Source organism: Dysidea avara, chromosome 8 (assembly GCF_963678975.1).
Source record: "Dysidea avara chromosome 8, odDysAvar1.4, whole genome shotgun sequence".
NCBI lineage: Eukaryota > Metazoa > Porifera > Demospongiae > Dictyoceratida > Dysideidae > Dysidea > Dysidea avara.
In genome coordinates, this window is record NC_089279.1 from 19,157,077 (window position 1) to 19,180,171 (window position 23,095).

At 36.6% G+C, this 23,095-nt stretch overlaps 1 protein-coding gene across 3 annotated transcripts in view; it reads left to right on the forward strand.

Moving 5' to 3' along the window:
• The window catches only part of LOC136264456 (uncharacterized), a 39,839-nt gene continuing 16,744 nt past the window's right edge, over nucleotides 1–23,095 (forward strand). Inside the window, exons 1-10 of one of the 3 annotated variants that reach the window (XM_066059194.1) lie at nucleotides 1–216; nucleotides 3,450–3,572; nucleotides 5,739–6,143; nucleotides 6,892–7,575; nucleotides 8,009–8,143; nucleotides 11,696–12,025; nucleotides 17,077–18,636; nucleotides 19,640–19,729; nucleotides 21,036–21,285; nucleotides 21,461–21,515. In XM_066059194.1, coding sequence (XP_065915266.1) covers nucleotides 144–216; nucleotides 3,450–3,572; nucleotides 5,739–6,143; nucleotides 6,892–7,575; nucleotides 8,009–8,143; nucleotides 11,696–12,025; nucleotides 17,077–18,636; nucleotides 19,640–19,729; nucleotides 21,036–21,285; nucleotides 21,461–21,515 — 3,705 coding nt within the window. In that variant the 5' untranslated portion in view covers nucleotides 1–143. Of the gene's footprint in view, nucleotides 217–3,449; nucleotides 3,573–5,738; nucleotides 6,144–6,891; nucleotides 7,576–8,008; nucleotides 8,144–11,695; nucleotides 12,026–17,076; nucleotides 18,637–19,639; nucleotides 19,730–21,035; nucleotides 21,286–21,455; nucleotides 21,516–23,095 lie in introns of all 3 variants that reach the window. The other 2 variants (XM_066059193.1, XM_066059195.1) reach the window with 2 other exon arrangements.

A 23,095-nucleotide genomic window follows, 5' to 3' on the forward strand; every position in this document is an offset into this window, starting at 1 on the left:
GTTTATAATCTGAGCGGTATAGTATCAGACAGTTCACGCAACCACTAGCCACGCTTAGACTGTCAGCCACGTTAAGAGCTGCGTTAATTGCCACGCCCTGCACTGGCGTTGATTCTCAGTTCGAGCGATAAACACTGGCCAGCATGCTATCCAAGCTAATACTGTTGTTTTTGATCGGCATCGGTACAGTTTTAGAATTTGGAGAAACTCAACGTGGTGAGTTTAATACTGTACATAAGAATTAACTCAGTGTAGATCTGTGAAGTTGGGCCGTCATATAGGCATAGATTATATATTCCCTAACCTAATCTATGGTTATGATGTATATAGCTGTTTCAGGAACTATAGCCAGGTGTTGATTTGTTTAAAACCTTTGATAATAAGGCCAATTTGTTTATGGCTGGATTAATGAGGTTTTCATTAATAAGGCCACCTCACTACTAGGGCCACTTATTGTGGGTCCCAAAGGTGGCCCTATTAATGAGGTTTCACTGTATAATGGTATGCTTGTGTCTTTTAAAATTAAAGATGAAAGTTGCACACATATATGAAATTTTTCTATTTCAGTTTTCCATTTCCTCTTTCTATATCCACTTCTTTCAATTGTCTCAAGGTTGTGATTTATTAAACAATAATGCAGCTAACTTGCTGGGTGTTATAACATTCCAAGTAAGGAATCTTGGAAATCCATACGTATGTATATATTACATCGAGGAGCCATCACAGGTGGCCCCTGTGCATATCCCACTCATGGACACCCAAGCATGGTACATATTAGTTGATTGATCCTATCACTAGACATAATATGAATGTGCATGCAAGCATGAATTCCCTCAGTGAATATGCTAACGAATAGCAAAGATTTAACAGTCTGGTTTTAAACTTACAGCTTTATAATTAATTTATTGTTGTGTGCATTTTATGATGCTGAATGATGATAGGAAGAACAGAACCTGTTTTACTAATAGTGTTTTCAGAATGGATTGTACTAACATTTGATTATGATAAATTTAATGCCATTTTTGCTCTCAAGTTAATTCATGCCAGTATATATATATATATATATATATATATATGTTATAAAATTACGTCTTTTTGCACGACATCTTACTTAGGATTGGTTTTTCATTTTTTGTGCATATATTTTCTAGGTCACTGTTTCTAGTAAACTAAATTTCATAGCATAGAATGTCATAATGAGAAGCAGTAGCCCCATCCTACGAAACATACTGTAAATGAGATGTACACTGTACTTCATGAATTAATTAATAAGACCACTTTGTTATAATGACAATGACGAGGAGTTTAAAATCATCTCCTTATTGAAACTGCATTTTTTTTGTTTCATAAATTACTCAATTTATGATACTGTATGGGAGACAATGTTGACCTTATGGGGTCAGAAAACAAACCACGGATTTTGACATCATCATGCACTATATATAATAAAGTAGTCTTGTTAATGAGTGGTAAAACTTATATTAAGACCTATCTGACATGGTCACTATAATTACGGTACTGCTCAAATGTAACGTCGCACTCGCTTGCACCACTTGATTGTGTAAAGGACATGGCACCCGTTTCCTTCGTGAGTATTCATCCCATACGAAATGGGATGGGTACCATGCCTTTAATCAGTGAGTTTTGCAATCGAGTGATGCGAGTGAGTGCGACGTTACGTTTGAATAGTACTGTAGGTGGTCATAGTAGTGAGGTCATTAAGTATGCCTTAATTATGTATGGGACCTAGTTACTTGATAGCTTTGTGATGATCTTTGTAAAAAGATGGTCTGTTAAGTGGTCACTAAACAAGGTTTTCATCTAGATTGAGTTTTGACCATTTCCTTTCATTTGTATGTTCCATTTCAGTTTTCCTTTTAATGATTTCATTTCCACTGTTTCTAATTTTCCACAAATCTGTGGCACATCTACCATATCCCTGTGAGGGTAATGAGCAGCATCCTGCTCAATACCACAGTTCATCAACCTCACTAAGCTTTCACCTTGGTGTTCAATTTGTAATTCTACTTCCCGAGTTTGCTGGACAAAATCAATACAACTTCACCCAATGTGAAGAATTGTAGGATCAATTGGCTAGATATTTATTAGCAGATGATACCCAATAGCAACTCTCAACAAAAGCACCTTCTCCTTGCTAAAATGAAGCTTAGTTATACATGTTAGTGCGAAGGCTATGGACACCTGTATCTATGGTATATATTATTGAGTACAACTATACTTCAATTAAAACACAGGTACTGTACATTATGTGTGTAACCTTGCAGAAATCACCATATCAAGGAGTTTGTAATGGAGTTTTTGATTGTTTGGTGTAGTTGTATTTTATTTCAACAAATTGACAATGAAAGATGCTTTCTAATTGCGTACTTAATAGAATTTCAATGCCTATAAATAAAATGTTAAAAGGCATAGATTTCAAGGTGGAGCAGGAGATGGCTGCAAATTATAATTATATTGGAACCTGGTTCAATTTAAATAGCAAAGCATCATACAGTACAGTACAGTAGTACTGTTACCATATTGTTGTTAAGAGGTTTGGGCTTTCCTGCCAAAAATCCCGAGAACTAGCCTCATGTTTCCTTCACAACAGCTTGGCTAAAGGCTACAGGCTTGATTTCTTTGCTGTTAAATGTCACTTATGGTCTGAGATGTCTTTTTGCCAACTATAGCTGCTATGCATGCATCATAGACTTACCTTTGTCCTCCTTTGTGTCCTATTCCTGCATAGTTGTCGATTGGGTCATAGCTTCTGCTATGTCATAGACACATCGTGGCTTCAGCACTTTATTTTCCATCCATAGTGTGATCAGATTGTTTGCAAAGGCAATTCTTGTACTGTTCTTTGTAATACTGTATAACAGGTCGGACATAACTGAAAGCCTGAAACTAAAAGTGGAGTGGCCTCTTAGCATTTTAGTAATTAATAGTTGACACATCTGCTCAGTTTTAATTTCCGTGGTAACTGCAGAGGCACTTCTGATACTAAAATTCATTTGTAATGGTGTATAGCAGGTGGAACATAGCTGAAACTAAAGCAGAATGGCCACTTCAAATGTCAGTTGGGGTGCATGTTCATTATGAAATGTGTCTTTCCTTTGTAGTCGTATGCTGTTATTACAATAATAAACTAATGAGTGTAAGGAGACACTAAAAGTTTTGTATTTGAGTAGGAATCAAAATCATTTAAACAAGGAAGGTCGTCTACACCTACAATTGTACACTTTAGTCCCTGATTTAGTCATGGGTATACCAGTATATGACTGAAGTAGGAATTAAATGTACACTAGAATAGCTGCAGGTGTAAATGACCTATGATCTGTACTTAAAATTTCCTTACATTAACACTATGTATGTCCTTGTACATAAATACACATTGTAAAGTTTTATAGTAGGAAGAGTGATAATTATTATTCTGATTTGCCTCATAGGGTGCTGTAACTACCCAACCTATTATGATTCTGAGAGTGATGCTTGTACATTGACCTGTCCATCAGGAAGTTATGGAGTTGGTAATGACACTGATGGAGACTGTACAAGAAACTGCACACCAAGTAAGATAAGTTGGTATACAGTTGCAGCTATACTACTGTATACAGTGCACATGTATTCCTTCAGTTGTCAATAGTACAGAGTCTTTAACCATGAATGAAGGAGGGATTAACATTCCACTAATATACAGTATATAGCTAGCTAGAGCTTATGACCCTCCTTTATTCTATATGTAAAATTTCCATATTCTTGTTTGTTTACTTTTTGTAATGGTTCATTACTTGTGAATCAGAGCAAATTGTGGCCATTCTGTTTGTTCAGATCATTATATAGCAGAAGAATTTCTGCAATCATTCTGCCCACTGGAAATCACAGATGATTTTTCGTTAGAAACCATGACATACTACTTGCAAATTAAATTACTGACACCTAGTGATAATAGTGGGGACAAAGGGCAGGACAAAATAAGTCCATGGTGCATGCATGATGCATTGTAGTTGCTGTAGTTTGCAAAAAGGCCCATCTTGGACCCACATAAGCAACTTTGGAACATTGAGCACATTAATCCCATGGTCTTAACCATTGTTTAGCTGACAGAAACTACATTAATAATTTCATAGAAATTTGTAAACATCTGGTTTTGCTCCAAAAAGGCTTATTTGGCTTTTATTCAGACACATGTTTATGGTTGGTAAACTTTTTAATCATTTTGTAATGTTAACTGATAAACATACTCATGCATACCCACAAATATTCAAGGTTAAGTGTTTATGGTAAGGAATGGTCATAAGCCAACCTCATTAACATACCCTAAACAAACCGTGTGGCTTGACAGTTTACATGTTAGTATCATCCTACTTATAGAGTACTATAGTGCATAAACATGTTTATCCTTTATCAGCAGAGCAAAAAAGTAGCAGTGGTTGTTACATTTTCACTACAGTGACAGAAGTGGATCCATGGAATCATGTATACATGCTTAGGTGGTTGGACTATAAGTATAAGCTTCACTTGCCTTATTAACTTTGAAGTGTTGCCTTCATGCCAATGTACAACAATTATAATAACGCTTGAGGGTTTTTTTGTTTTTTTTTGACTTGATCAGTTGGTACTCTCAAGGGTACACATTAGGCAGAAATACTTCCTGGTAGAGTAACATAAAGCTTGTCTTTCTTTAAAAATTTAAAGATTAAGTGAACTTGTGTTTGACGAAAGGAAACTGTATATGGTGCATCAGTCTACTTATACTTGTATAGCTATTACTTTCTTTATGAGGCTTTCATAGCACATGGTATTCTGCTTCCCCAAGCACAGGAAACCCCATTATGAATACTGATCAAATATCCTGGATCTAGCTACCACCCCATTACACTATTCAACCTACATACATACATAACTTTAGACTACCTACACATGTTCACTTAGTCATCCCCCCTCAATCAACTTTGTACATGATAAATAATTATAACACGAAAGCCACACTGCAGTACTCGATAATACTGTATTACTCTTCTTGGAAAGGCCACTTCATGGTCACCTTTTGTTAAGACCACCTCTTTAAATGGTAACTTGATAAGCTTCAAATGTGTATGTATTTCATGACTCATAGAAAGAAGTTAATGTCATCTTCAATATTTTGGTCCACACTTCATTACCATTATCGCTTAATTTGTACCAGAATGTGTCAAGTCCTTAATCCATGCAAGAGAAATGTGGCTAGTATACTACAACCTACTGTATCAACAAAAAATGAGGTCTCATAGAGTCATATGATGACCTTAAGAGTGTAGTTTTTTTAGCTGATTTAGCTGTTTTGATAAGTCATGAAATAGATGTTTGGAACCTAGGTATTATTACAATGTGAGAGGTGGTCTTTGTAAAGAGGGTGGTCTTTATAAAAGGTGACCATGAAGTAGTCTTATAAGGTCAGTATGTCTTCCACCTTTGAGATCTAATTACAAAGTGGTCTTGTATGGAGGTGGTCTTTATAAGAAGGTGGTCTTTAAGAGGTGGCCACTATACGAGGATTTTACTCTAGGATACATTTATATGACGATTTGACCATTTCCGTTTTCCATTTCCACTTTCCATTTCCGGTTTCCGGTCTCCAATTACCCAGAAATGTACTGATAGTCTACATATGTCTTAATTCTTACTATTGAACATTACACATAGAATATGCCTACGTGTATGTATTACTAAGGAATTTTATGTCTTTCTCTTTATAGTTCCATCAGACTTCATTGGATTGTTTAATGCAACACAATATGCATTTGATTTTAGCATATATGCCAGTTATGGAACAGTTGTATTTGTCGCACAGTATAGTGTCAACCCAAGTGTCACATTAGAGTATTTAAGTTTTGATATAATGCTGACAAGTATGATGATAGGAGAGGCTGATATTATAGGTGAAGCTGGTGTTCCATTCTTGATCAATGGAACAGATACTACTATAAATGTACGATCTTTGAATCAATCAGAGTATCTGTTGCCAATAACAATTGAGTTCTTACTGCAAGACTCTGTGTATGATGTGAATACTAACATTACATTTGAATTATTGAGTAATATTAGCACTGTTGATGGTATGACAGCCTCTCCTTTTGCCAGTGCAATATTATTCATAACTGGTGAGTTGGAGTATTATGTACACATATACATATTGAAATCTTAGTACATATATTGCAATGCCAAAATTGATTCCTTGTGAAAACTTTCTTATATGTAGCTCATCTCATATAAGCTGTACAAAAATTGAAATCATTTTGTAGTATAAAACTACATAATAATAAATATTCTTTTGCTGATAGTTGTGTGGTGAATCTGGTGATAAAATGAAATTATAGCAACTGAATCATGAACTTTTAGTGCGGTACAACCTTACCAGATAAACTAAAAAACCCACTAGTTATTAGAGTTATCAGTTTTTTTTGCATAACGGAATAACTGATCTCTAAGATATTCACTCAAAATGTATGTTTCAGGAACCTTTCACATTGATATACTGTACACTCTGTATCACAGAATTCTGATATAAGTAAAATGACTTAGTGCCTTTTACTTTGGCTACTATAAGGACAATCTGACAAACTGTTATGGGTATGTAGCTTCCGTGCTAAAATTGTCATTCTATTCAGTTAACTGGATAACCGACACTTATGGTCTGCTCAGTGATATTCTGTCTAGTTTTACAGCTCTATGAACTTTGGTTTTATATTATGTTGTGTGTTAATATCTTTATTATATTTCAGTTCAAACTTTTAAAATATGTATGTGTGGTGTCTTGATCAACAAGGAATGATATGTAATTTGTGATACATGTAAAAAATTATTTGGGATGCATGGGAATAATGTTATATTTGGTATATATGTATCTAGATCCATGTGATGAGTGTGTTAGTAACTCTTCTTGTGATCCACAATCTGATGGAAGTGTAACATGTGTGTGTCCTATTGGTTACAATGGAAGTGACTGTGACAATTACATTGGATACTGCATGCCTAATCCATGTGATAATGGAGGAACGTGTACTGATATTTCTGACAACTTCACTTGTACATGTCCCACTCCACTATCAGGAAGAATTTGTGAGGTTGACCTTGAAGACAACTGTCAACCAGTAAATCCTTGTGCTAACAATGGTACTTGTGTTGATATGATCAATGATATTATGTGCACATGTACTGCTGGCTTTACTGCAAATGACTGTTCAGTTAACATTGATGATTGTGTAAACATCACTTGTTCAGGCAATGGAGCTTGTATGGATCTAATTAATGATTTTCAATGTAACTGCAGTAGCGGCTTTACTGGAGAACTCTGTGACACAGTGTTTAATCCTTGTGATAATGTTGACTGTTCAAATGGTGGAACATGTAATGTCGTTGATAATACTTTTAGTTGTACATGTGTAGATGGTTACACTGGAAGTACTTGTGAAACAGTAGTTAATAAATGTGATCCAAATCCATGTGCAAACAATGGAACGTGTGAAGGTCTTGTAAATAATTACACATGTCATTGTGTGTTAGGTTATGGTGGGAAGAATTGTAACACCCAAGGTTAGTAGTACACCATATCAAGTGACTATGTATCTTGTGTATACGTGGTTGCATCACAACCTGATACTATAGTACCTCTTTTACTGAGTGCACATGTGATATGTGAAGTACTAATCTTTTCATTAGAGTAGATAGAAATATCAGAGCACCATGGATGGAGGTGATGGGACCTACATGATTAACAGTAGCGGTTAATAGTGATGCAGGCTTACAGATACTTATGCAAAACCATTATTCCCTGTCCTCTGATAGCATATATATGTACTAACATTTGCATAACTGCTATTTTTTTCATGATAAGATATAAAAGCTGCAGCATTAAACTGCTATGTACAAATTTCTAAATTGAATACTACAACAATTATACAGTTGCTGAACTTTGTGTTCATGAATGAGAAGTAAAAGTATGAATTTATGGTATATTGCATTTTAGGTTGTTTTACATATCCAACGTACTATGACAATGAAACTGGTATGTGTGTGGAGACATGTCCAGCAAGATTTTATGGAGCTGTGAGTGGTACAAGCAATAATCTGACTACTGATCGTGCGAGAAATTGCTTACCAAGTAAGATAGCAACTCAAATGTTACAAATTTACACAACTAAAATTGTCATTTTGGCATTAAAAGTAATAAATTTTGTTTGAAATATCGTAGAAAACACATGTATGCTTCAACAAGTAGGCATGTAGAAGCAGCTGTTATACATGCCTGTGCATGTTTTTAAGCTGTATTTATCTACAAGCAATTTTAAATAATGTTTAAAAATACCTTTAAACCTACGTAGTTAATGTTGAAAATGATGGTAGCACCAGACACTCCACCATAGAGTGGGACAGCAAATAGGATTGACAGGGCACTAATTAGAACATCTGTGCATTAATAGGAATAGTGATGTCGCGCATGCGCACTAACACGTGATCAAGAAGTAGGAGCTGACGCTAACGCGTGACAACAAAAAACATCACTCACCCCCCCTCCTTGTCATAGCTATTCTTTCCATACCTCTGCCTCTGTAGTGCTACAACTACTAGAAATCACTCAAAGATAACAATGAATAAGATAAAATAATTACAATTTGCTTCGGATAACAAGCTAACGTAGTTTTACACCTACAAACTGTTATGGTATACACTGTTACATAATCTCTGTTATTCAATAGGTAATTATATGGTGTGTATTGCCATCTTGTTGCCAATGTATATCTATGTGTATGGCTAACATTTGTTGTATTCATTAGCTGCAGATTAGGCCACTCAAATAGGAGTGTTGATGTGCGACTCCCTAACAGGTCAACGTCAGCTCCTTCAAAGGTGGTGTTGATGGGGCTGCTCTCAAGGAGCACCATCGATCACCTTGTTTACAGAGAGATCCAGCCTAGCATTTCTGCTGTCTCTCAGCAGGAACGTTGGTCCCATGCTCCTTCATGAGCATGAGCCAGTTCCACTCAACTAGGAGTGTTGATGTGCGACTCCTCTGTGGGTCAACGTCAGCTCCGTTCAGAGGTGTAGACGGGGCCGCTCTCAAGGAGCACCGTCAACGACCTTGTCCACAGAGAGCTCCAGCCTAGCATTTGTGCTGTCTCTCAGCTGGAGTGTTGGCTCCATGCTCCTTTGTGAGCATGGGTCAGCTCCACACATATGAGAGGGTGCATCAGCATGCTGTCACATAGTGGCAATGCTGGTTGTGCCGCTCTGATGCAGAGCTATGGATACATTCCTGATAGGAGGAATGTGATAGTACTGCACCCAACTAGGATGGTTGCCATGTACTTATAAGTATATTTCCAACACAGATGTGACTTAAGGGAAGGTACTTAGCACGCAGAATGCCTCTGGATGCCAAATCCCGAGGCATTCTGCCCAAGTATCGAGAATTAAAAAAATAAAAAAATTAGGGCCTTATAGATATTTGACCTCAAAAAACTAGTAAGAAAAAATTTTAAAGGGCCAAACATGGCAATCAGGGCAAAGCACATTTTACCAAACCACCACCACAAACATCAGTTTGTAGGAGGCAAAGAGCTACTAGTGGGTTGACATCTTAGGGCCAGGGCACATAAGAAAGGTTAGTCAAGTGATCAACATTAATAGCCTATAAGCATAGTATGAGATATGTGCCTTCAATGTTCATCCTATTTTCTTTGTATATCTTCTTATGTATTCTAACATAATTCATTTTCTTTTTGCACACTTTAGAAAAATCAAACTTATAAAATCACAATCTCTGTGATAGCTACAGTACATGATAATCATTTTATATATTCAGTTTCAAATTTACAATAAATGTATATATTTACACATATAGCAGTCTTCAATGATTCCAGTAGTAAAGGAAAAATCAAGTTAAAAGGAATCCTTAAAGTCAACCATAGGCTGGCTTTGGAGCTTGCAATTACAAAAGAAGTGATATCCTTACCAGAACACAAAATGTGAAAAAGGGTATGGTCCTCCAAAATTATCAGGTTGAAAAAGTCATGAAATCAAAAATTACAGCCAATAAATGGCTGCAATGATGCTAATGCCAATCATTTAATGATCAAACTGTCATAATTACAGGTTTCTGTAATTGAATTCATCACCTTTGTGATTGACTTCGTCCCATTTACAGTGGAGTTCATCGCTTTTCATCCCATTTGCAATTGAATTCATCACCTTTGTGATTGACGTTGTCCCATTTACAGTGGAGTTTGTCACTTTTTGTCCCGTTTGCAATTGAACTCATCAGTTTTGCAATTGCATTCATTGCTTTTGCATTAGAAGTTGTCATGTTTGCACAAGACAAGAATTTGTCATACTTACATCAACTGCAATAAACCAGCCGCTCATCACAAGATAGATCATTTTTTGCCATGGAGAATACCACTTGAGACACTACAGGGAAACTAGAGTTGGTTATGTGTAAAGCCATTTGAGTTAACTAGCTTGTTTTTTGAGTGACCACACCCATCACCAATGGTGAAGCACAATTGTGAATGCTGTTGAAGTAGCAGAATTATTGCCTTTTAAAGAGTTGTTTACAACAGTTGTACTTCAACAAGATGATAAAACAACCACTAAACCTTGTTTTTTGTGTTTACTGTAGCTGCCAATCTTGTTACGGATGAATTCTTGTGCAAACATGATGAATTCAATTACAAAAACCTGTAAAAATAATTGGTATTAGCATCATTGCAGCCATGATTCGCTGCCACCTTTGATTTCCTCACCCTGGCCTTTTTGTAGGGCTGCACCCGTTTTTCACAGCTTGGCTGTTTTGGTAAGGATACCTACATACGTAGCTTACTTACTGGCTTACTTGTCAATACTCCATTAACAGTGTACATTTTCTATAAGCAATTTTGGACTCTGCATTAAAAATAAATGAGCTCTGTATCTGCTCATGTATTTATTAGCACATACCAGATGCAATAGTTAAAGTGGTAGTATGCATGTTTATATAATCAACTTACTGTTTAGAGTTTTCACTGGCATCAATGAAAGGTAAAGCATGTTTATCCAGCATATAATGTAGACTCCAGTAAAACACGCAACCCTGTTGTTTATTAAATGGTTTATCCTCTAGTACCCTGGTGATTTAAACAGACCCAGGTATGTAACCTTGGAATAGATGGATGAAATACTTGATGTACCCATGCATGTATTAAAGTCTGACTTCTGATAATAATTAGTATGGTTCAGATTTTTTGGCCAAAGAAGAATAGCTTGCTTTTTATGCCATTCATTCTTCCACAATAGTTGTGCTGCATGGTTTCTGTGTTTTGCCATTGAAAGTGGTGCAAGTGAATGTCATAGCTAACAAACAAGCAAACAAATTATGTATCAGGCTTTATACATGTATGCATCATAGAACTTCAAAATATTTTCTAGCATAACATTCTATGACAAGTTTCTTGCAGGTTATAAAATTATTTTTAATACTTATGCCAGTACAATAAATTCAGTTGTCAAAGTGTTTGCATGGCATGAATCTATAGCTATAACATATTTGGTTTTTGTTAAGTGCAATTGCACTTTGTGGCAAAGTGATGTATGCAGTAGTGCACATTAAGTGTTTTACATGTTATCATGTAGCCAATGTGAATAGCATTTTGTAACTGCTTTTTTTCTTTTTGTGCAGTTCCTGCTGGCTTCTTTGCATTCTTCAATGCCACACAATATGAATTTGATGTCAACGTACGCTCTACTGTTGGAAGTGTTGTATTTAATGTTCTTGTCATTACTGAAAATGTTGATGATATATTTACCATAGATGTTTTTTTTGGTGGATCAGCGTCACAGTTTTCCTTAACTCGATCAAATATAACACTAGTTACTGTTACACTGAATACAACACTAGATCCAAATGATGAAGAAGTAGTGTATCGTTTTACATTAACAGCTATTGTTGCTAGTACAAGCAGTGGAGCTACATATAGTCAAGAAGTCAAGGTGCTCCTCTATGAGATAGGTAAGCAATTTTACTGAATGTGACCAGATTTTACAAAACCGGTCCAAATCGCGCATCAGGCAAAATCAAACTAGAGTAAAGTATCAATTATCGGACAATATGATGTTCGGACAGCTGCCACCCACTTTCTGGAAATCCTGCAGCTTAGGTTATTGTACCAAAAGGTAGGCTACAATAAGCAATAATTATCCTCCAACAATCAGCTTTGTGTGATTAAAAGCTTAAGAGTTACAGCCAATAGTATACTTAGTCCGATAAAATCTATGCTCGGATAAAACTATCAGTTGTCGGACTTTGATTTTTACTACCAGTAAACAATGTCCAATTTATTTCAAATTTGTATGCAATATACCTGTACTCATTAGCTATTAATGGCCAAAAAATGGTTTCATTATCTTTAGCATAGAGGGAGTACGGGCCCCCCCAATTTTTAGCGGTATTGTCGGACGCCCTCCGCTTTAATTTAGCCATGCCCACCAACAGAGTTTGTATGCTTTTGCAACAAATGCACCAGTGCTAAACCACAGAAGAAGGTAAATAAATATCTCTCAAGAGTAGAGGTGTGTTTTAAAGTTGATATTCAGTATATTTCCATTGGAACGCAGTATTTTTGACTCCTAAATGAAGGAGATGCGCGCAAGGTGGAAAAATGAAGTTATGCAAAACCACCTTCTGACCACCTATATATGCTAGTCTTGGTGTCCTATCACAAATACTGTCACGAAAATTGAAAGGCTTTTCTTTCTCTACCTTATATGGGTGAAACAAAAAGGACGAAAATGTTGCTTTGTGCATCCATAGAAGGTAGAAAATGGAATATCTTTTCATTTCTAGGTGGTATTCGCGATTGAGGCACCAAGACTAACAAATGTGGTTGGTCAGAAAGTTGTGCCTCGTAATTTCATTTTTCCACCTAGCGTGCATCTCCTTAATTTAGGAGCCAAAAATACTGCGTTCCAATAGAAATATCCTTAATATCAACTTTAAAACACACCTCTACTCTTGAAAGATATTTATTTACCTTCTTCTGTGGTTTAGCACTGGTGCATTTGTTGCAAAAAGCATGAACTCTGTTGGTGGGCATGGCTAAATTAAAGCGGAGGGCGTCCGACAATGCCGCTAAAAATTGGGGGGCTCGTACTCCCTCTATGCTAAAGATAACGAAACCATGTTTTGGCCATTAATAGCTAATGAGTACAGGTATATTGCATACAAATTTGAAATAAATTGGACATTGTTTACTGGTAGTAAAAATCAAAGTCCGACAACTGATAGTTTTATCCGAGCATAGATTTTATCGGACTAAGCATACTATTGGCTGTAACTCTTAAACTTTTAATCATGCAAAGCTGATTATTGGAGGATAATTATTGCTTATTGTAGCCTACCTTTTGGTACAATAACCAAAGCTGCAGGATTCCCAGGAAGTGAATGGCAGCTGTCCGAACATCATATTGTCCGATAATCGATACTTTACTCTAGCACCACCAGTGGATAGCTACACTGCCGTACTGCTAGTTTTGACCTCAAACTACTTGAGGCTGGTTTTAACAGGTGTTTTTTCTGGGTGGTGTGAAGAGCTCAAATAGTGGTTTCTGGCCTAGTGAAGGGTCTGGCTTGGCAAGAATCAGTGGATTACTAGTGGATGGCCTGATAATGTTGGCCAGATATTTTTCTGTTGATTTTGCTTCATATCAGCCACTAAGAAGCCAACACAGCCCTGTAATCTCGTGTCTGGACTCCGATCGTGATCTGCCTCCATTTTGAAGTCTATCCCTTGCCCACCCTGCCACCTCCCACCCTACGCCTCTTTGAGAACACTCGTGATACTACTTTGCTCTTCCAAAAGCTCAGATTTTCTATCTTAATTGGCAGGAAACTCTGCAAGCAGCTACAATGCTGGAAGTGATCTGAAAGACGGATCTTTTGTGTAAATTTCATACAAGTGCTTGCTATCCTTGGTGAGTTATGCTGACTTGAGTTCTTTAGAACCATTTATCTCGAAACTTCTAATGTGCGATTTGGATTGTTTTTCCAAAAATGATAGTTGATTTATGTGCAATAATAATAAAAATTTCATGTTTTGATAAGATAGTTAAATCATGATAATCTCAATAATGTAATGATGTCATATAATACTTTTTACATGCATGGCTTCTTGCACTGATGTATGCTCTATGCTCTTTTACACACACTATAATTATGTAAATCACTTATTGTTTGACCAGTCGTTTTGGTCTGCAACATATTGTTTGACCCTGCAAACACATTAAAGCCAGGTTTGAAACAACCTGATCATCTGGATCATGCTTGTTCTGGTCCAACTCAGACTATGAAGTATCAGATTGCACATTGCATTGATTATGGTGTCTTACTTGACAACAGTGGTAAGTATAAATCTTTAGAAGTGGACCGCTACAAAATAAAGAAGAAGAAGAAGGAAGGAAGGAAGTAAAGCATGGGTGTAGTTCAAGTTACATGACTGCTGATAGAGCAGATAACCATTTTCCTGTCATCTGCAGACAATTCTTTCTATTTCTAATGATCAATCGTTTGAGAAACATGCAAAATGTTATGCATGCTCCTGTTGGAACCACATCCAATTTTTGCATAAAGTGTGCTTATAAAGCTTGACTTTGTTACAGTTAGGTTAATTAATATGTACCCTGAATAAATACATTAACATTTTGATTTACACAAAACTGTTGTAATACACAGCCAAAATTGGTAGTTCCTGAAATGTTTTACCACTTGCTTATTGTTCTCCTTAATACAGGCCATGTTTCAGTTCATATCTGAGTCAGTGGGACATTCAGGTCAGTGATGCTGATGCAGTTTCAACACTGATTAACATGCTACCTTGAGTAATAAAAACATGCATAACACGACACATTACTGCATGCTTTCCTACACAAACCACCCTTCCACCGCACTGAGCTCTAGAACATTACGGCATGCGACCACAACATATTACAACAGCGCATCACTATACAGACATGCATACATATACATACAACTCTATGGGCGAGGTAGGGCAGCTGAGGTAGGACAAATCAGCTTGGGTAGAAAATGTACATGTATTATCACTGTCACACTTAACTTCACTTATTACATAGTACGTACATCCAGCATTATGTACACCCAACGGTACTGACACCCGACATTACAACACTGCATATGCTGCATTGCAAACACTTGCGCACGTGTGTAACTGCCCTGTGCTACACGCACATTCAGATGTAAGCAACATTATAAACATTTAGTTGCAACAAGCTTTACAACTTTCAAGCACAACAAACATTACAACAATCGCCGCACAAACTTTACTGCGCACAGATACTACAGCGATCAGCAATAGCAACATTCAGCAGCGGCATTGCAAGCATACAATTGCAACAAAGATCAGCATATTTAGTTGCAACACATCAATTTTAATGACATTTTGATAACACATACAGTTATTTTGGACTGGGTATATATTTACTTTAATTGTTTAGCAATATGCGCCCAATTTCCCCTAAAGTAGTTGGATAAACAGTTAAGAACACACACACACACGCACACGCACACACACACACACACATACACACACACACATACACACACACACACACACACACACACACAAGAAATGATAAATTATGCAAAATAACTAAAGTATATAAATGTATATGCAGCAAGAATATACCAATTGCTGTGGCGATAGCACTGCAGAGTATCAGTAACAATAGTATGGTATACGATACATACACAATGATATATAAATCAGTAATCAGTAAGACAATATAACATTGCTTATTGCGTACAATGTAACATGGCATATAGGTGGTTAACTATTAATGATGCACAAGGGGAGTATATTATGAAGGCTCTTACAAATGCTTGTGCATACAAACAAATAGAACAGCGGTGATTATCCATAAGATGGCAGAATGGCAGCATGACGAGAAGCAATAGTAGTGCAGGATACATGGCAGCAAGCACAAGAAGATATGCCAATCATTGCAACAACTGATATTTGCAGCCATTCATTTTAGCAATAAAAGTTTTGCTCTTCATCTTCATAATATTGATTACTATTGGAACCAGTACTAGTGTAAATATCACACAATGAGCTCCGAAATGCTTTCAATGCCAGCAATGGCCCACCACTCAAAGCATGCACCCTTGTGCGGAAATTTAAAGAATTAAGCTTAGAAGAGCTTTAAATGCTCAGTGATGGTTATTTAATAGTTTCATATGTTAATGTAGTTTTTTTTACTCAGGAAACTCTATTCCCACAGTATAGTATTCTGAATCTGCATTCATATAAAACCATAGACTGCTTGCTATAATGTAGTGGAGCTACCAAAAGGCCACATATTATTGTACATACGTATGTGACTGGATTTTGGAAAACGATCCAAATCGCACATTAGAAGTTTCAAGATAAACGGTTTTAAAGAATTCAAGCCACTCCAAGGATTGCAAGCACGCATATGAAATTTATACTCAATCTGTTACCTTTCAGACCACTTCCAGTGCTTGTAGCTGCTTGTAGAATTTCCCACCAAATAAGATAGACAATCTGAGCTGTTGGATGAGTGAAGTAGTATCACGAGTGCTCACAAAGGGGTGGAGGGTGGCGGGGTGGGCAAAGGTTAGACCTCAAAATAGAGACAGACCACGATTGGAGTCCAGAGACGAGATTACAGGGCTGTGCTGGCTCCTTAGTGGCTGATATGTAGCAAAATTCACAGAAAAACGTCTGGCCTACATTATCAGGCTGTCCACCAGTAAACTACTGATTCTTGCCAAGCCAGGTCCTTCACAAGGCATTAGAGCTCTACACACGCCCCTGGAAAAGACATCTGTTGAAACCAGCCTTGAGTGGTTTGAGTGGTACTGAGTGTCAAAACTACTAGTACAATAGTGTAGCTATCCACTGGAGGTGTTAGTTTGATTTTACCTGGTGTCCGATTTGGATCGGTTTTGTAGACTTCAATATTTACATAACTATTTGTTGTTTTACGTATCTCTGTGTATTCATTCATCTATACCTTCCTTCATAGATCCATGTAATGATTGTGTACTGAACTCCACATGTACACCACAATCAGATGGTAGTGTTACATGTGTTTGTCCTGATGGGTACACTGGAGCAAACTGTGATATATCCACTAGTTGTTTTCCTAATCCTTGTATGAATGGTGGCAATTGCAGTGATGAAGCAGATGGGTTTACATGTTCATGTCCTTTTCCACTAAATGGGACATTGTGTGATGTTGACACTATCAATGATTGTCCACCAAACTTTTGTGGAAATGGAACTTGTAATGACTTCATTAATTATTTTAATTGCACATGTTTGGATGGTTTCACTGGTTTTAACTGTTCCACTATTATAACTGATGAGTGTGATTGTGATAATGAAGGAATGTGCACAAATGGTAGCTGTGTTTGTCCCTATCCCTGGACTGGTATTACATGTGATACTGATGGTGTTGACAACTGCAGTGATGTGAATTGTAACAATGGGACTTGTGTGGATTTAGTGGATGGATTTTTGTGTCAATGTCATGCTGATTTTACAGGCAGATTTTGTGATGAATTGATTGATACATGTACAAACATAACTTGCCTTAATAATGGGACATGCGTAAATCACATCAACAACAATTTTACTTGTCAATGTGCTCCAGGATATGAGGGAAGATATTGTGCTTTCAGTACTGCATGTGACCCAAACCCATGTGAAAATCAAGGAGAATGTATGTCTCAAAATCTTAACTACACTTGTATTTGCCGACAAGACTTCACAGGGATGAACTGTGAACAAAGAATCAATGACTGTGTACCTATTAATCCATGTCAGAATAATGGAATATGCACTGATGGGTTTGCCTCTTACTTCTGTACATGTCCTGAAGGTATCACTGGTGACAGCTGTGAATTTAATCCATGTGACCCTGATCCATGTGGGAACAATGGAGATTGTAATGTTCTGTCAGCAGGAAATTACTCATGTGATTGTACCCGTGGCTATACTGGAAATAACTGTACCACAGAAATTAATGAGTGTGAACTGTATGATCCTTGTAGAAATAATGCAACCTGTAGAGATCTCTTTGATGACTATACATGTAGCTGTACTCAAGAATATACTGGCAAAAACTGTACTGTGATTAATTATTGTTATCCTCAGCCATGTGAAAATAATGGAAATTGCTCGGTCATACCCGACAATTACATGTGTGATTGTGCTAATGGTTACGGTGGGAAGAATTGTAGTGAAAACTATTGTGAACCTAACCCATGCCTAAACAATGGAACTTGCACAGGTATTCCTAATGATTTTATGTGCAATTGTATTCCAGGATACACTAACAAGACTTGTGATATGGACATTAATGAGTGTTTTCCTATGCCTTGCATTAATGGATTCTGCACAAATTTAGTTAATGACTATCTGTGTGAGTGTACAAATGGTTATACAGGGAAGAATTGCAGTGAAAATTACTGTGAACCAAATCCTTGTCTACATAATGGCACATGTAATCTAGTAGCAAATAGCTACACTTGCAATTGCACTTCGGTTTACATTGGTAGGAACTGCAGCATAGAAGGTAAAGGTTAGCTCTGTACTGTTGGACCTTTTTATGTGTGTATGCATGTGTTTATGTTCTCCAATATCTATGTATAAAAGCTCCATCCAAATATTAATGCTATAAAACTAGGAAAAATTTTGCATAAATATTGCTTTGGTTGTTTAACTTGTCTTTTCAAATTCATTGTTACATCTAGCCCAGTTATCTTTTACAACTGGTCTAATATCAGTTTCAAGAATTATCCTGTTGGCTACATGTACAACTGGTGCAGTTTGTATCTGAATTCTGAGTCTCTAAGATACAAGTACATAATTTATACTTTTGACATATTAGTGTGGTTAAGACATTGCAGCTGTAGGTTTGTGGTTAACACATTTAATCATCAATAAATGCATATATGTTTTATCAAGAGTTAATAATACGAGAGGAGAGTGTCTAATGCTGTATAGTCCTGTAATTGATGATTGCACAGAAGTTAAATGGCTTCTTTTCCATGTAACGTATAAGCTTCTAGTATTTGTTCATTTCATTACCGCAATTAGTTTAGCTGCACCATGATGAATCCTTGAGAATATTCGAAGTCTGAACCAAAGACTGAGCTGTAACAGTGCTCCTTCAATTGAAGAATGCTCAGAGGTAGGGTAACATGGCAACGCAGTGAAAATTCGAAGCGATACCCCGCCTAACTTCAGTTCAGTATTATTGGTTTCTCAGACGTGTCCCCCCAGAGTTATGTTTGAGGGTAACAGCCACGCTTCTTTACACAACAGAGCAATGCTCTTTGTGGTGAACTTGAACATTGAATGCATGCCCTTGTGTCTGGGATAGTCTTTGTGATTAAAAGCAAAAATATACTAGCCAGTCTGTACATTACGCGGAAAGGAAGCCATTTAACTTCTGCGCAATCGTCTATTACAGGACTATACGGCATTAGACACTCTCCTCTCTTATTATTAACTCGTGGTTTTATTTATTGATATTTGAGATTCAAGAGTAGCTAAATAATTTTACATTTTATATTTTCTAGGATGTCCTAATGATATTGATGATTGGAAAATTACATGGCAAGCTACACATACTGGAGGAACAACTAATCAGTCATGTCCTAATTCACAAGGTACAGTACAGTGTATGTGTGATATTTCCAATCTTGTTTATGTGTGAGAATATTAGTAAATCATCAAAACGTGAAAATTGCATCTTTAATATACAGTTTGATGCCACATAACTTCAAAAGGAAAAGTGTGCTTGTTTTACACAATGTACAGTACCAAAGTGCACTTTATTTCCATCAAAGTTTGCTTTATTTTCCTTTGTTCTTTCTTCTAATGTGGTATGCTTGGGTTCACCAGTCATAATAATGTTAAATAAACAAATACTAGCAATTTTTTGTTTGATTAGAGATCAAAGAAATAAAAAATAGGGCACAAGGAGGTCACCCACATCTTAAGATATACTACTGGATATTTACCTAATTCAGTCATGAGCATACTTAGACTGAAGTACATATATAGGGATTAAATGTCTACTTGCTGTGTGGTTTGATCTTCAGCCTTGCAGCTGTGGGCAGGTAGGCAGACAAATATAATTACATTTTGAAAATTCAATATTCATGTTCTTGTTAATTGCTATCCCACTACGATCCTACAAGAAGGCTATGAAGCCTGTAGTCAGAAATTTACCACTTGAACTCAGATGAATATAGCAAAAAATTCCAGATCGGGTGATATCTTGATACACAGAGATCCAGGATTTTCCTTACATCAGACAGCACTTAAACAACACGACCTCAATATATCTTAGGTATTGTCTTATTAATTGCTATACCACTAGGGACATGCAAGATGGCCAATGAAATTAAGCCATAGCAGGGAATCAGAAATTTTAAATTCAATAATAGTACACTCTTGTAAGAGCCTAACCTTTAGTACAAGGAGGATATATAAAGCAAATAAGCTCTGGCTGATAATGTCAGCATGATTTAAAGCATAATAGATTACCAAAACCGTCAAGCATTATGCCGGCATAACAGGGACAATTTTCCAAAATTTATTAAAATACACCATGCACATGCCGAAAGGAAAACAAACAATTGCTAATTATTTGCTGATCTCTTCAGTTTATAATGAAACCACTCTCATAGAGCAGTTACATACTCTAATACAACAGTCAGGAAGTACAGATATACAATCAAATTAAACAGTTATTTTTAAAAGTATAATTTTGAACACAATAGGCTAGAGGCTTGTGCTCTGCTCCAAAGCATAATGGATAAAAAGTTGAGTATAATAGGCTGGAGCCTAAAAGCAGCATTTACAGTGGTGATTCAGTTAATTTAAGTTTACTGCATATCACACACAATCTATACAGGCATTGCGTTGTGATGCTTAAAATGTAGCAAGACTAATTGCTTTTGTTTGCAGATAATTCAACTGCTTTCAGGGTGTGTAATAACGACATGGAATGGGAAGTACCAGATTTGTCTAACTGTCAAAGTGTGGAGTTTGTGGATCTTCAGGGGAGGGTGCAGGCATTACAGGAGAGCAGCTATGATATTACTACATTGATAGCCCACGCCAGTGAATTAAGCATGATTACAGAAACAGCTGAGTCTGGTCCCATATTGCCAAGAGATGTAATTGCTGCCAGTGATATTCTTACTACCATTATAAAGTACGCAATCAACCTGGTTTACAATAATGTCAAATACATACTATACATTGACTATATCTATGGCTCTCCTTAAAGCTGGCAAACTAATACTTTGCAAATTGCTATCACATGTATATATTCACCTAATACGTATATATATAGTAGTTATTTATACTTTATCCTATCTATACAACAGATCTACAGAAAACCTTGATGATGCAAGTATCACTGAAATTGGAATGTTAGCAAGTGTAAGTTTCAACACTAAAGTTCAGCACTTCATTTTACTATCAATTATTACATAAAATTCAGATCAGGTATCATCATGTGTTCCTTTTGTCAATGGTGCGGAGGAGACACCTTTATTTAGGGGAAGGGGGTATCCAGGGAATGACATGTTTTAGTATGTGAAGCACACTAGCATGCTTTCAATCTAGGAGGTCTGGGGCATGCGCCCCAAGAAATGTTGAAAATTATGTCCCCTGAGATTGAATCTGGGAGTGATTTTAGCAGTTTATCAGAATACTATTGTTAGTTTGACTTGTATTTAAAGTGACTGCTCTATTAGGGTATCTCGATCTTGAGACATTTATATTAGTATCCAGTGGACCTATAAAGGGGTCTGGAGGAGCATGCCACCTTCCCTCCAGGTTGAAAATTTTAGACTCTCAAAATTGAATTTTAGCAGTCACCATTAATGTTGACTGTTGTATTAGGGTGACTGCTGTATTAGGGTGACTGCTGTATTAGGGTATATTGATCTTGATTCATACAGAATCCAGTTGATTCACTGGAATTACAGGTAGTTAACAAGCATTTGTGTAGTTAGCTATTTCATCTACCAGGGGGCCATGCTCCCCCACTTTTTTTGGGACAATGCTTGCAAGAAAAGATCAAGATACTTTAATAGAACAGTCAAGATCTAGATACTCTAATAGAGCAGTCACAGTATTCATAGAAGCAGTGTAGCAAGTTATGTATGTGTAGTTATAAATAAGGAGTATAGTTGGTGGAGAGCAGCTATTCTCAGCAGGCAGTTACCTTTTTTTGGTCTTCAGCTTACCGTTGGCTTGGCCCCCTCAATCTTTGGCCCGCTCCACCGCCCCTGAACTAATTGGTGTAATGCAATCAGCACTGTTGTTCAATGACAGCTATAGATAATTGTAGGGAGGGGACAGGAGTTACAGCTCCCCTTGCCCCTCTTCTCCACCACCCCTGGGTGTAAGTAATGCATACATCAAAATCCATTATTACCCATGTGCCTGTATGTATATATGTTGAAACTAAATTCTAACTATTCATCTATTTGTAATCTTCCTTTGTACATTAATAATAGTAACTGCTGCAACAAAATCCATAAGTAAATTATAATTATAGTATAGTATAGTCTAACCATAATTATTCAAATTGTAGTCTGTACGTAACATGCAGTTTATTACTAGGTGGTATCAATATGTGAAGCAAATGAAGACACTAGTATGCAAACTGGGTATGGGGATAATCAAGATATTTTTACAAATAAAATCTCCTGAAATTGACTTTGAGAGTTAACTCAGCAGTTTGTTAGACCACTATTAATAATCCGCTTGACTGCTACTGCTCTGTCAAAGCTTCTTAATAATCTTGATGTCTATAATAATTATTATTGATTCCCAGGTCTGGGTCTGCATAGCCTGCGTTCTGGCCATGCCACTACTATAATTTCGAATGCTTTGAATGCTTTAATGTCAAAGTTCATAAACATTGTATAGAAATGGATACAGTTCATTTAGATATATAGCTAAGGATGTTTGAGCATATTTCAGGCATATTTTACATAATTATGTGTATA